General features: G+C 40.9%; 5 protein-coding genes across 5 annotated transcripts; 4 read left to right on the top strand and 1 right to left on the bottom strand.

Annotated features, from left to right (window-relative positions):
• Nucleotides 1–28: 28 nt before the first annotated feature.
• JH06_3825 (hypothetical protein) lies at nucleotides 29–2,008 on the top strand (the record flags this gene model as incomplete). The annotated part of the gene is made up of 4 exons (XM_014670476.1): nucleotides 29–1,047; nucleotides 1,078–1,263; nucleotides 1,294–1,624; nucleotides 1,655–2,008. 4 exons carry the CDS (start codon nucleotides 29–31, stop codon nucleotides 2,006–2,008), a joined length of 1,890 nt encoding a protein of 629 aa, XP_014525962.1.
• Nucleotides 2,009–2,398: 390 nt separating this feature from the next.
• On the top strand, nucleotides 2,399–3,535 carry JH06_3824 (hypothetical protein; the record flags this gene model as incomplete). Its single annotated transcript, XM_014670475.1, has 1 exon — nucleotides 2,399–3,535. The coding sequence occupies one exon, from the start codon at nucleotides 2,399–2,401 to the stop codon at nucleotides 3,533–3,535; it is 1,137 nt and encodes a 378-aa protein (XP_014525961.1).
• A 219-nt stretch (nucleotides 3,536–3,754) lies between these two features.
• Nucleotides 3,755–6,276, top strand: JH06_3823 (mitochondrial carrier family; the record flags this gene model as incomplete). The annotated part of the gene is given in 7 exon segments (XM_014670474.1): nucleotides 3,755–3,793; nucleotides 3,824–3,916; nucleotides 3,947–4,012; nucleotides 4,043–4,225; nucleotides 4,256–4,869; nucleotides 4,901–6,206; nucleotides 6,220–6,276. The coding sequence occupies 7 exon segments, from the start codon at nucleotides 3,755–3,757 to the stop codon at nucleotides 6,274–6,276; spliced, it is 2,358 nt and encodes a 785-aa protein (XP_014525960.1).
• Nucleotides 6,277–8,568: 2,292 nt separating this feature from the next.
• JH06_3822 (hypothetical protein) lies at nucleotides 8,569–10,040 on the top strand (the record flags this gene model as incomplete). Its single annotated transcript, XM_014670473.1, has 3 exons — nucleotides 8,569–9,418; nucleotides 9,449–9,741; nucleotides 9,771–10,040. 3 exons carry the CDS (start codon nucleotides 8,569–8,571, stop codon nucleotides 10,038–10,040), a joined length of 1,413 nt encoding a protein of 470 aa, XP_014525959.1.
• A 1,652-nt stretch (nucleotides 10,041–11,692) lies between these two features.
• On the bottom strand, nucleotides 11,693–13,698 carry JH06_3821 (UDP-sugar pyrophospharylase; the record flags this gene model as incomplete). The annotated part of the gene is made up of 8 exons (XM_014670472.1): nucleotides 11,693–12,461; nucleotides 12,493–12,791; nucleotides 12,821–13,001; nucleotides 13,032–13,090; nucleotides 13,121–13,336; nucleotides 13,370–13,509; nucleotides 13,540–13,634; nucleotides 13,670–13,698. The coding sequence occupies 8 exons, from the start codon at nucleotides 13,696–13,698 to the stop codon at nucleotides 11,693–11,695; spliced, it is 1,788 nt and encodes a 595-aa protein (XP_014525958.1).
• Between the last annotated feature and the right edge of the window lie 295 nt (nucleotides 13,699–13,993).

The raw sequence follows: 13,993 nt of genomic DNA, 5'->3' as shown, positions 1-13,993 counted from the left end.
CTACAGCAAGAAGTTTAAGGCAGTATCCATGGGTCAACCCATTGAACAAGTGAAGATGAGAATGGAAATGGAAGGAATGGATCCTTCTGTTCTCGATCTTGATATGAACACTGTTGGTTTCCTTAACATTCCTGAAGGTGAACTGGTGAAGTACCCTGATGGTCATACTGAACCTTGTTGTTCCTCCAGTGCTCCTGCAGTTGCTGCTCCTGTTCCTGTTCCTACTGCTTCTGCTGCTCCTGTTCCTCTAACCGCCTCTTCGTCATCTCTTCGTACAACAGTTGTAAAGAAGGAAACGAAGCCAAAAGATGAGATCCTTCCTCCTCGACCGAAATTCAAACATGATGCCAAGCTACGTCCTTTGTATTGGGATGTTCTTTCATCTAAAACAGTTGTTGAGAAGAGTATGTGGTTTAGTCTGAATGATCGTGATATTCAATTGGATACAGCTATGTTAGACATGGAGTTTTCAACCAAACAAATTACATTCGTCCTTCCTTCAGAGCCTGTGAACGCTTCAGAGAAGGTGGTGAATCTCTTGGATCCCAAACGAGAACAGAATGTGGGTATTGCTATTGGTCGACTGAAGATAACTGTTCGAGACCTTCATCATGCTCTGTTGTTTGGTGATTTCAATATCTTGACAAAGGAATTAGTAAGTCTCTTAGTGAATGCTGCTCCTACACCAGAAGAACAAGAAGTGTGTCTGGCTTTCCAAGGAGATGAGAAGAAACTGAGTTCAGCAAGTTTATTTGCTTATGAATTGAGTGATATTCCAAGTGTTCTCCAACGTTTACAGTGTTGCAAATCTATTCTCACATTTGAAGACGAGAATGAGCGTATACGCAAAATCACAGAAGTATATGAAAAGAATGAGAAACTAATGATGAATTCAAGTGGAATCAAAAAGCTGATGGAAATTATTCTTGCTGTAGGTAACTATCTGAATGGAGAAAGTATCCGTGGAGGTGCATGGGGTTTTAGCATTAATTTGTTACCGAAACTAAGTCAAACCAAGAGTAGTGATGGTACGAAGACATTGCTAACGTAAGCATGAGAGAAGGTTCTTATTGATAGAGTGATCTGTGATATTGTGAATTCTAGTTATCCTGAGGTTTTAGCTGCTGTGAAAGAATTAAAGAAGCTGAAGGATGCTTCGAAATTGAACTTTGCGGATACACTTAAGGATATCAATCAACTCTCAACCGATTTGAGTGTTGTAACCAAGGTAAGTAACTCTGCTCCTTGCTGTGAAGAAGACAGGTGAAATTGGTGAATGGTTATGAGATATAGTTTCCCTCAGAAGATTTCATTACGGATTCCTGATCTCCAGAAGAGTTTGAAGACATTAACAGAAGAGAGAAATCGAGTGAATGGATATTTCAATCAATTATTGGAGACATGGGGAGAGAACAAAGAGACGTACACAGTGGATTCATTCTTTGACGTGTTTGTCCAATTCTATGATCAGTTCATGGGAGAACTGAATCTATTGGAGAAGAAGAAACAGGAAGCAGAGGAAATTCGTAAGAAGCGAGAGGCACAGGAAAAGATGACACGATCCATCCAAGAGCATGCTATGGATAACTTCCAGAAGGATATGGCTGGAAAGGCTTCTAATGATGTAGCTGTGGAAAGATAGAATAACGTATAGGTAATTGCTGCTGGAAGAAAGGCTGCAGTGTTGGAGCGGCGCATGAGGCAGTCGATGGCAACCTCGATGATTGCTCCTGTCACTCGAAGATCATCAGGTTTTGGACGACAGTCTCAGGCGCGAGTCTCTGCTGGAGGCTCTTATCAGACGAGAGTCTCTCTAGGAGGTTCATACCAGACGCGTGATAGTGGTCTTGGCATCGAGACAGATCGTTTTAGTTATGTTACAGATAATCGAGACAGTATGATGAGTCGCATTTCAGAAGTTATAAGTTATGGTTCAGAACAGTCTTTTTCTGAAAGTGAGGATGATCTTCCAACGCAGAAGATTATGTTTTCTCGTAAGAGGGATTGATTTGTATGTGTTTTGTTTGTTTGAACCCTTTTGCTTCGGCATTCGTGATTGTAAGTTGACCAAAAAAACCGCCTGCATATTGTTCTTGATTATTCAAACTCGCATCTGATGTCCTTTAGAGTTATCCAATTTCGAAACTAGTAAAACGAAAAGGGGAAATGTGACGGCAGCGGTTCTTGGGTTAAACAAGCGGATCCGCCTGATAGAACACGTCGGAATCTCAGTGTCATAACACAATTGATTATGCAGAAATAAATACTTCTGTATAATCCATTTATCATTGTAAGACGACCGTCGTGGCAAGATGCAACCACAATTTGAATTGCCATAAAACCCTTTAACAATAAGAGGAAAGGTTGGAAATGGATCACGGAGTTCTTATTTTGTAGAATGGTGAGTGAGTTCACTAAGAAGTCCTGCATTCCTGGAATGCTTTTGTTCGGAACGGCAACTGTCGTTATCCAGAAGTACGTATTCGGTATGAAGGCTCTTGGAAAGCCTGGTGAGGGAATTGTTGATTTCCAGAAGCCCTGGTTCCAGACAGAGTCTATGTTCATTGGTATGCTTTCCTGCCTGATTGTGTACGAGGTTACCCGTTGCACTAGACAGTGCAAGGCTAAGAAGGATGCTGAGGCTAATCTGATTCCTCAAGCTGATGACTCTATTCAGCATTGCAAGCATTATTTCTATGTCGCTGCCCCTGCTATGTGTGATTTGGTTGCTACTAGTCTGATGAATATTGGTCTGTTCTACCTCGATGCCTCTGTGTGGCAGATGCTTCGTGGATCGATGGTCATTTTCTCCGCCATTCTTTCCATTATCTTCCTCCACAAGAAGTATCGTTGCTTCCACTGGACTGGTATTACTTGTGTATTCATTGGTCTGATTACTGTGTCTTGCTCTACCTTCATGAAGAGTAAGGATCCCGTGAATCCCAGCAAGCACGTTTCTACACCTGCTGAGATTACGATGTCCATTTGTCTGGTCGTTGGCGCTCAGATCATTCAGGCTTCCCAGATTGTCATTGAGGAGTATCTTCTTAAGAATGTGAAGGCTGCTGCTTCCTTGATTGTTGGTCTTGAGGGAATGTGGGGTGGTCTCATTGGTGGACTTTGTCTGCTTATTGTCCAGAACACGAACTCTAAGAGTGATTTGGTTATGGCTGTGTTCCATGAGGATACCATTCAGACCTTCTACATGCTTGCTCACAGCAAGGCTCTGATGTGGTTGATCATCTTCTACATTCTGGCCATTCTGTTCTACAACCTCTTCGGTATGATGGTCACTCAGACGTTCTCTGCTGTGCACAGAACCATTTTGGAGGCTGTCCGTACCATGTGTATTTGGATTGTCAATATCATTATCTATTTCTTCGATCATGAGCACGGAGAGAAGATTGAGTTGGCTTCGCTCGTCGAGTTGATTGGTTTTGTCGTTCTTCTGTTCGGTAACTTCATGTTCAATAAGGTTATTCGCTTCAAGTGCTTCAGCTATGATGATCAGGAGCCTAAGCCTGTGGAAGCCTAAAGAGTGATTCGGTCATAGTTAATTCCATTAGCTCTGTGTTGTTTGTTTGATAAGTTGTTGTCATTGATATTTTGAGGGAGTACAATGGATGGAAAAATTGATGCTTCAGAGTTCTATCGCCTTCAAAAAGATCATTTTCACGTTCTAAACCATGATACCCTTGTTCCAAATGATCTCGACACAGGAGACATTCTCCTCTTCTCAAGAAGATGTTCAGACATGAGTCTATTTGGTGCAATGCTCTGTTACGGTGCAAAAGTAAGTAAAGGGAAATGGATTTGAGAATAGCAATACTCTCCCTGGGATCATATCTGTGTTGTTATCAGAGATCCCGAAACGAATAAAGTATATGCTTTAGAAGCAGCCTTGAATGGAATCCAAGTACTTCATCCAATACTTGATTATTTATAGTTATTCGAAGTGGATGATCGTCTCCAGCACAGTAAAGCGCCTGCTATTGCTGTACGATATCTTCGTGTGAGAAGTGGAGAGAGAATTCGACTGTAGATTACACGAACCGATAAGCAAAGGAAGGAAATCTGGAATTTGGTAAAAGGAATGGAAGGAAAGCCGTATATGAGTGATACTAATACCCTTCTAAAAGCGGGACTGTGGAGTCCTCAAAAGCTTAAGAGAGTTTTATTGCAGAATCGTGAGTATCTTTTAGTACAACGTCAAAAGGAGATCGCTGTAAGGATGTTTCGTTTTGGTTTCCTCTAGGAAACTCTGAGGACAACAGTTCTAGATCCCTTTACATACGACCTCTTACTTCATTCACAGAACAATGTGTCAAACGAGTTATCCAAGTTACGAGAGGACATTCAAAAGGAACGTCATAGTCGTCTAGAGACGGAGGATACAAATGCTGAGTTCTTCTGTAGTCATACCGTTGCAGTCGTTTTGAAAGCAATGGGAGTGTTACCACAAACAGTTCCTTCCACAGAATATCTTCCATATAGCTTCTCCAGTGAAGTGGGACTTCCTTTATTGCGAGGAGCAACATTCTCGAAGGAAGTGTTTCTACGAGGTACGGATGAGAGTAGCTACTGCTCTGTGGGAGGTTATTCAGCTGAAGTATTGGCTAAAGCAATTCAGAAAGTAATTGAGAATGAAGGCAGTGGGAGTGAAGAGAAGGAAGAAGCGAATGATTCTACAAAGGAAGAGAATGTGAATGATCAGAAGGAGGAAGAAACCGTGGTGCCAATCACACAGGATATCCCATCACTACTCACCCCAGCTGACTTGAAATACCTTCAGACTCAGTTGCGACTTACACGAATATTAGGACGTGCTTCACAAGCATCTATTGCTTCCATTCTCCATTCGATGAAACTGTAAGTGTAACTCCGATCATTCATTCATTAGCTCATTTTATCTCCCTGGTGATGTTCTTCAGTTGTTCTCCGCAGATATGACTCTCTGCACCCTTCTCCGTGGAGATGTTCATTTCAATCAATGGATTGAGTCAATTGGAGAGGAGCTTCTTGAACATCGTGGGACAATGTCTCTGTTAGGAGTTGCTGCTCATCCTTCTGATGGTCAGCAGCTCGTACGAATAACAGCAGATGATGTGGCAGCCCTGGGATGTGTATCAGCCAGTACTCTTCAAGCAGTCTCAAAAGAGGCTCCTGGGATTCATAAATTGGAACGATTTCGCCTCATTCGCAGTATGAAGCAACATCCTCTCTTTCAAAGTCTTGGATACAGAGATCTGTATCGTCTGAGTTATTACTTCTACAAGGTTCAATTAGAACAAGGAGATATACTAAGTCGAGAGGGTTATAATTCTTCATATCTCTTTTATATCGATAAGGGATGTGTTGAACGAACAGAAGGAGAGAAGAAAGGTTGGAAAGGAAGTCAGCGATTGTTGCGATCTGGTTCATTCCCATGTCTCTCTTCATTAATCATGAATCAGCCTTGTGATGCAACTTATACTGTAACAGAGGACCATACTACTGTATATGTGTGTGATCCAGCAGTGTTACAATACTTTACGGATTCCCGCTTCCTCGGTATGGACACTATCTTGAAACAACTTCGAGATCCTTCGACAGACGCTGCTCGGGCTTTACTAAAAGAAACAGTAGAAGGATTACGATTCTACAAGATGGGAGATTCTGTTGATCGAATGAATGAAGGATTTAAAGAAGTGAAGAGTCAAAAGGAACCTGATATAGTGATTGATGAGGCTTTGGAGAAACGTATTCATCTTCTCGTATCATTGTTACAACGAGTCTTTATCGAAGAGGAAGATAAGAAGGAACATAAGGAAGGTGTTGAATTTGCTGCTAGTGCTGGTGTACAAATTATGCAGTCTCTCCAAATTCCTTCCATAGTGAATTGGGTCTTAGGTCTATTTGAACCATGGGGAGTATCGAATCAACCATCAACAGATAATACAGAGTCTGCTTCTGAGACAAATATGAATCTTGATAGTGTCGACTCCTCTTCTAACCCTTCCTCAGATGACTCATCTTCCAATCCTCCTCCAATTGTTGGACAAGCTGAGTCATCACTTCCTCCAATAGATGAGAAACAGATCAATAAAGCACTCCATCAATTCCTTCATCGTAACAACCTGAATGACTACACCGATGAGCAGCTCCTTGCAGTTCTCATGTCCTTCCGTTATGATTCACCCTCAGATTCGGCTGCTTATCTCTTGTTTGTATTGCTAGCAGGTATCAGCGAACCTTGCAGGATCACCAGAGAAGAATTTGAAAAACAAGCTAAATTAGCGGGTATTCTTACCAAAGAGAATCAAAATCAATTAATGGAGTTTTTCTTCCATTCCAAGAATACAATCGATTTTGAAGATTATTGGAAACTCCTTCATTCCTCTTCTATTCCTTCTTCCATTCAGTCGTATCTTACCAATCTCACTTCTCTTATCACTCAAATCATTCCTAATCAACACGCTTTCCTTTCTACTCAACGTCAAGTCTTGCATTCCTATCGCAGTGCAGATCAGGATGTCACACTTCGGATGCATTCACCCTTCCAATTGCTTGCTCTTCCTTTTCCTGTCCCATATTCAATGACGTTTGCAATGCGTCAAGAGAGTTTTTCTGCCAATTATTGGTACTATGTGATTGGTGGATTTATGGGTGAGTTATTTGTAATAATAATTCTGGAATGTCATAAATAGGGCCGATTTATGTTATATCCAACCTATTTATCATCTTATCGGAATCTTCTCAAGAAGGATATCACTCCAATCTCCCTAATGAATGTATTTATGGGGGACAGATCCAAGAAACCTAATGTTTCTAAGCAAGAGCCTGTTCCTCCACCAGAACAGCCCATCAAAGCAACACCAAAACTGTCAGCAACTTCATATCGTCATGTTTCAGGCCCTATCACAATATCAGATAGACAGACAAAGGCAGTAATGCGTGAGATGGAAGATATCCCAAATATTCCAGCTAAAGAGGCAGGAATAGCCAAGAATTCTGTCAATCCAGTAATTGGCTGTTTTGGTCGGTATTCCTGGATGTTATTCTTAGAGAGGGCAGTTCAATTGATTGCTTTCCCACTGGTAGTGAAGGATAAGAGAAGCTTATCACTAGGTACTTCGTTCTGTAAAGGATCATGAACTAACAGTTGATCTACCTATGGGAGTTCAAACCACGTTGGCTGGAGGTATTGTGGGAGCTTGTGTCTCAGTTATCAAACATCCATTTGATCGAAAATACCTAAAGAGAATGTTGGGGCTGAAGTAAACTCTAATGAATAGTCTCAACCTTTCTGAGGTTCCAACTTATTCTATGTGGAGTCGGTTGTACCGCGGTTATTTCCCTTCGCTCTTACATAGCTCACTCTTTAACGCGGTCTTCTTCGGAACATTCTCATTCTTATGGGGAATCAACAACCATGATTTCCTCCAGGACTTGGGACTAACGCATACAATGCCGCATTCACGGGGATTGAGGGCTGAAGACCATCAACCTGCTCATTACGAGTTGATGGGAAAATGCCTTCTTGTCATCACCTGTGCTTATACTGCTTCTCAGTTAGTTTGCTATCCACTTGGTGTTTATAAGAATATGAAGTAGGATTCGGAGTGGATTTGGACCTAGATTGTTGCGATCATTCCAGAAGCCATCATTGTCTCCATTATATGAAAGTTGCACGTCAATTCGAAAGTTTTTCTCACCAGTAAACCGGACTACTCTATATGCTGGAATGTGGACTCGAGTTGGATGGTCTGTTCTCAGCTGTTCCATGGGAATTGTATTTGGGTCGGCACTTCTTACGAAGAGCTTTAGAGATAAGAATCATTAGATTTGTTTGTTTTGCGACAAGTGTCGGCATATTCGGCATTCAAGAGAATACGAAAGAGTACTTCTGAATCGAAATATTCATTTCTTTCTATCATGAGTGTAAAAGAGTATCCCAATGCCTCAATGGTGAAGCCGCACAGATGTGCCTTCTTGATGGACGATATTATTGACGCCGTTCATCACTGGGATAAGGCTGAAATGAAGGATGCCTACCGAACTTGGAGAGCTTGTATGAAGAATAAGGAGATCAATGCAGATCTGTCACAGAAGCCACGATATGTGAATCCTAAAGAGAACAGTGATGGTAGAGAATAATAATCTGTAAATTACGGGATAGAGCTGTTTGACGCAAAGAAAGTGAGTGAACGGGCTCAGAAAGCCAGGGAAGAGGAGAAAGCCATGATGAATCAAGCCAAACACAAATCTTCACAGAATGGCAATGACAAGTCTTCTCTTTAGTTGCATGTCTTTATTGATACATCCTTGTTTCCAAACAAGAATTATTCACAAATAGAGTTCTTCACAATTAAAACCGATTTGAGTTGACAATCACCTGTCACTCATAGGATTCAAGGAGCAGCTTATTGAATTGTACTCTAAAAGTATCTCGCAATAAAATAGAATAATAAAATCGGCGAAGAGCGAAGAATACGGATACAAATATCTTCGCTCTGTGTGAAGAACTGCTGCTGTGTGAAGCAATATCCATATCCATTTAATAATATCATCTGATCACGGTGGCAGGTTATGGATATTGCTACATCCGTCAATCCTGAATCGGAAGTGGCTTTGAGTAGTCTAGACAAAGCCGAAGTATGTATGGAGACTCCATCAGTGGAGTCAAGTTTTCCACCAGAACCGATGATGTCCTCCCGTTCTCTATCTCTTGGACCTCTATTTTCTCTGAGTTTGTCAAATAGTCGCCTGAACTCGTTGTCAGGCCGTTCGGATATAAACACATTCAACACCCTTCAGATGGATGACTTCATGCTTGGTCCTTTACCAAACGATGATGTGTTAACATCAGGAATTAGTCCATCAGTCTCGGAGTTTCAGTTGTTACAACAGTGTACGTCTACTGATGGACCAACTACCTCAGGTATGACTCGCTTCTCTTCGCTTCCATTCGAGGGAGTTTCCATTGATATGGAAGACGATGGTAGCACTTTTCTTAATGTCTGTTTCAACCCATCATTCATGGATTCTAAAGAGAACCCATCCAGGATGGAGAATGAAGCTCTTTCTTTTGCAGACCCACTGCAACTGGCAGGTAACACTGACAATAAGCAGTATGGTCTTCTACCTAGTGGATCTATTCGCAATATGCCAATTCAAATGAGTCCATCTTGTGTAACTACAATATCCGACATTAGTCGTGAGTGTCCATTACCCAATACGAAGCACAACTTTTCTTTGTTTGATGATCAATACTGTGGAACGTCTGGAGAGACACTTGCAGACAGCAGTGGACTATCAGGATCCACTTCAGTATTCTCGGATGACAACAATCTCGATGACACATACTGCCACAAGAAGAAACAATCGAGAAACAAGAAGAAATGGAAGTGTTCGAACTGTCATTACATCAACAATCTCAGTAACAAACAGAGTATCTAATCAGTCTTAGAATCAAAGGCATGTCTTAACTGTGGACGCAGTTCCCCTCTTCGAACTACGTCGTCTTCTAGTATTGATTATGATTCAACGATTCAGTCACCCCAGAATCCAAGTACCAGTGATCCTTCATCGATTCGTCCAACGGATCTAGCCGACCCTGCAGATCCCATCAACACATCAGTGGCGATCCGACTTATTGGAAAGGATGTGGAAGTAGGAGGAGGGTATACAATGAAGGACTTTCCTTTTGCATACATTCCTCCGAATCCTTTTGGTGACAATTCAGTAGCTGCCCTCAAACTGGTATCGGTGGAAGAAAAATATGATTGTAGTTAATGCTTCGATCACGTAAGAATGAACCCCGCATCTGCGCTCATTGTGGTATGACCTCAACTCCAAAGTGGCGTCGTTCTCCTCCTCCTATGCGTTTTCTGTTATGTAATGCATGTGGTCTCCAATATAACAAGAGCGCAGACAAGCACAACGCACATACTATCTCCCCATTAGAAGAATGTCAAGGTGAGTACTGTGTACGCGCCCGAGCCTCCGGCAATTACATCAAGAGACGGTTATTTAATCGACATATCCTTGATTCTCCTTGAATTGGGTGTCTTAACGACAGGTCTACGATTGTGCTACTACTGTAATCGATTACGTCGTCAAAACCTTAATGAAAATGAACTCATTGAGGAATAAACAACTTCCTGGATCGTTGTTTGTTCAGATTCACATTCATCCCATGGCAACTCCCATTGCTCTCCTGGGAATTGACAATCATTCTATTTATTGTTCTGTAGTATATGGAGATATAGTCAAGGACATCCAACTCTCCCAAACAAAAGCAATCCGAGATATTGTATATTGGGATAATAAATGGATTACAGAGGGATCTCAAGGAATAAACCAATCTGGTTATCCACATATTAAGAATGTGCATTCGTTTATCGGGAAGACATATGATAAAGCCCTAGAAATGAGTAGTAATCTCGTAAATATCAAGATATATCCCAAAAGAGGAATAGAGTCAGTATTTCAAGTTGATAATGGTCAATCCTTTTCATTGATGCAAGTTCTTCAAGTCCAATATCGTTATATTCTGGATTGTATCATGATGCAATTTGGGGAGGCGGTAACGAAATATAAGATGGTAGTACCAGTTCATTTCACGGCTCAGAGTATTGATTATATCACCAAAACTTTGAGGGAATTGCACATGGTTGGAGAGTGTGTTAAAGAACCTTGTATTCTAACTTACTATTATCTAAGCACCTTTTCCCAAAGACCTGTGAGCCCATGTCATTCTCTGGTCATTGATTGGAGGAATCGAAGTTGTATTTATACGGTTGTACGTATAGAAGAGACTCAAATAATTCCCATTAAGTATTGGCGTATTGGCTACATCGGTTTTTATGCGTTAACAGAAATGGTTAAAGAGATCATTGTTTCCAAGTATACCGATCCAACAGTCAAGAATTACTTATCTCGTAAGTGTGTTCAGACACTTCTTTTGCAAGAAGCAGAAGCAGTCATTGATGAATACATCCAGAATGAAACTGATTCAACCAAAACGGAGATAGAATATGTGTTGGAAATGAATGGCTCCTTTCATTGTACCATGATTCTAATGGAAGATATTAGGATGGCTGTGAATCGACTCCAACGAAGAATGATTAATGGAATATCATTTGTTATGGATATTTGTGGATTGACTCCAGATGATATCAATATGGTCATTCGGAATGGGCGATTGTGTTCCTTAGCCTCTATTACAAGAGAATTAAGTCGGACCTTTCCACTGAATCAGATCTATTTGGATCGAGACAAGAATGTAATGATGGAAGGATTGAAACTAGTTTTGAGAAATTCAGACTACAAAGAGATTAAAAATACTAACCAATTAGGGAAAGATATTCATCTGTGTTGGAGTGATCACAATTATTGTCTCTTTTCAAGGGAGGATATCTTACCCGTAAGTCGAAGTATATCCATTTCTATGGAGGTAGAAGAACAACCAAAACCAATACAATGTTCTCTATTGATTGATGGGAAGGTCTCTGAAGTGTCCAATACTATTCATGTCCCAAAGAGTCCTCAAGTGAGTAATGACGAGGCACAAGAGATTCTGTATATTACAACTACAATTCGATTCGATAGAAAGGGAGAGTTTTCAGTTCTACATCTTCAAACAAACACATTATTGTATGAGCAAACATTCACTCTTTTCAATGTTGATTCATATCAAACTCTCACAACCTTAACACGTAATATCATAATCACCAGGCTTATCAAATACCAATTCACGCGTTTCATCTTTCACCAACTTGTATCCTCTTAAAGCAAACTTATTCTCCACAGCTGGATCCTCCTTATCCACAGTCTCAACATGCCAACTTTCATTCTTCAATACACAATCATGAATGTGTACTCGAGCACCAACACAAGCTCTCACAATAACAGCACCATCAATCAAACAATTATCAATCAGTACATCTCTTCCATCCACCAACAGAACAGACCTATCTGTAATCTCCACATTTGGACCAAAATGGGCAGCAATGTCACTTGTCGTAAGACCAGCTTCCGCAGTGAGAGTTACTAATGGGAATCGAGGAACTCCCAAAGCAGGAGTAAGAGACAGATCATAAGACTCATCTCCCACTTTCACATGATGCTCACGTAACACACGTCGATAGAATTTGTATATATCTTCCTCACCAGAGAAGAAAGACTCAGGATATCCACTAGCAGCAGCTTGTTTGATAGCATTCTGATCACTGTTCTTCACTGCAGAGAAACATAACCAACGAGGTAACGAAACAAATCCAACAGGAGAAGAGTGATGTATGAGGAGCTTGGGATAATCCTGCATCATACATTCCAGACGAACAGGAGCTAAAAATTCTGTTCGTGTTGCATCTTTGTATTTAGGATTCACAAACTCCTGAACCACACCACCACTCTCTTTCAAAATCTCACAGTAATTATTCAAACGAATGCATAACAAATTTATGTTTCCTGGATAGCTGGATGTCAATCAGACCTTCGTATTCTTACTTGCTATTACCCTGTTCATTCGCTACGTCACCCTTTCCTGTCGAAGCCAATAACACACCTTCCAACTGATTGTACTCAACATTACATGTCAGTTCCTCACCCGAAGCCTTCACTAATCGGCAGATTCCACCAACTTTCTCACCAGGATGACGGACAATTGCCATACTGTTGAAATCATAACCATATTTCTCAGATACACCAAGAAGAGGAGCATAACCGTGAGGAGAGAGTCCATTCGTATCTTGGAAGAATATGACATATTTCTTGCCCATTTTAACCCATTTCTCAGGAAGGTTATTCTACAATAAATACTCTCTACTGAATGTACCTGACTCATAAGAAGATGAATATCACCATGTCCATGAGGCTTGAAGACCATGTGACCATCCTCTTTTGTAGCAATCTCACAAGTCGTATTCTTAATGGCAGGAACTCCATTCTGCTTCATAATTGTTACATTTTCCTTCTTAAGACCGTAGTAATTGTGTTCCTCCAGAAGCTTGATTGTTCTACAGATCACGAAGTCAACCAGTTATCACTCGTCATTTGTGCCATCGCTAGTCATTATCGCAAATGGGACTTCACACTCGAATCGAGTCTACACATCGTTTGAAGACATGAACCATACTTCAATGGCACGGAAAAACCTGCAATAGTCTTCTAGGAAACTGAAATCACGGACCAAGTCTGAGATTAGAGAAAGCTTGATGTACTTGGAGTTAAGTCTCTCTCCAATACCTCCTCCAACAAGAGCAAAACCACAGTTCTTCAACACATCCATTCCAAGTTTCTCCAGTTCCTTGAATGATTCTCCGTTATACTCGAGATTGACTCCTGATGGAATCTGTAACATTAAGAAAGCATCTTAATACCATACCTCAGCTTTAAACCCATCAAAAGGATTTATGTTCTTAGTTGAGGCATCAATCAACTTAGAGGCAGTACTAATGTATTTTGGGACACCTCCAGGATAGGTGATACTAACTGATCGTACATCACTCAGAAAGTTCTTAATCTCTAGTAATGAGCCCAATCCTTAGCAGTAACGATCAACAGAAGTGAAGGAGGCGATGACATTTCTTTGACCACAGTTGCAAAGAGACTCACAAAGGGAAAGATCATCTTCAGAAAGAGAGCTAATTCTAGGTATATTATCGTGTACATGATAAAGAAATACAGCTCAGGTCGTACACAAGAGGTAGACATAACAACTACTTAAATGAAAGGCGTATTATGATTGAATGGGGGACTCATGAAACGCCTTAGCCACTACGACTTATTCAACAAACAACGGATACTTAAAACACATCGTATATAAATCTACTTCTTTTCCTTCTTGCCCTTCTTATCTTTCTTTTCCTTCTTATCTTTCTTGTCTTTCTTATCTTTCTTCTCCTTCTTGTCCTTCTTCTTGTCCTTCACTTCCTCCTTCTTCTCTTCCTTCTCTTCTTTCACCTCCTCCTCTATCACCTTCTCCTCTTCCTTCGGCTTCATCTGCTTC

Source organism: Blastocystis sp. subtype 4 (assembly GCF_000743755.1).
Source record: "Blastocystis sp. subtype 4 strain WR1 chromosome Unknown seqid_0270, whole genome shotgun sequence".
NCBI classification, from domain to species: domain Eukaryota; class Bigyra; order Opalinata; family Blastocystidae; genus Blastocystis; species Blastocystis sp. subtype 4.
Note: the sequence above shows the minus strand (reverse complement) of the source record. Positions and strands in the feature narration are given on the sequence as shown.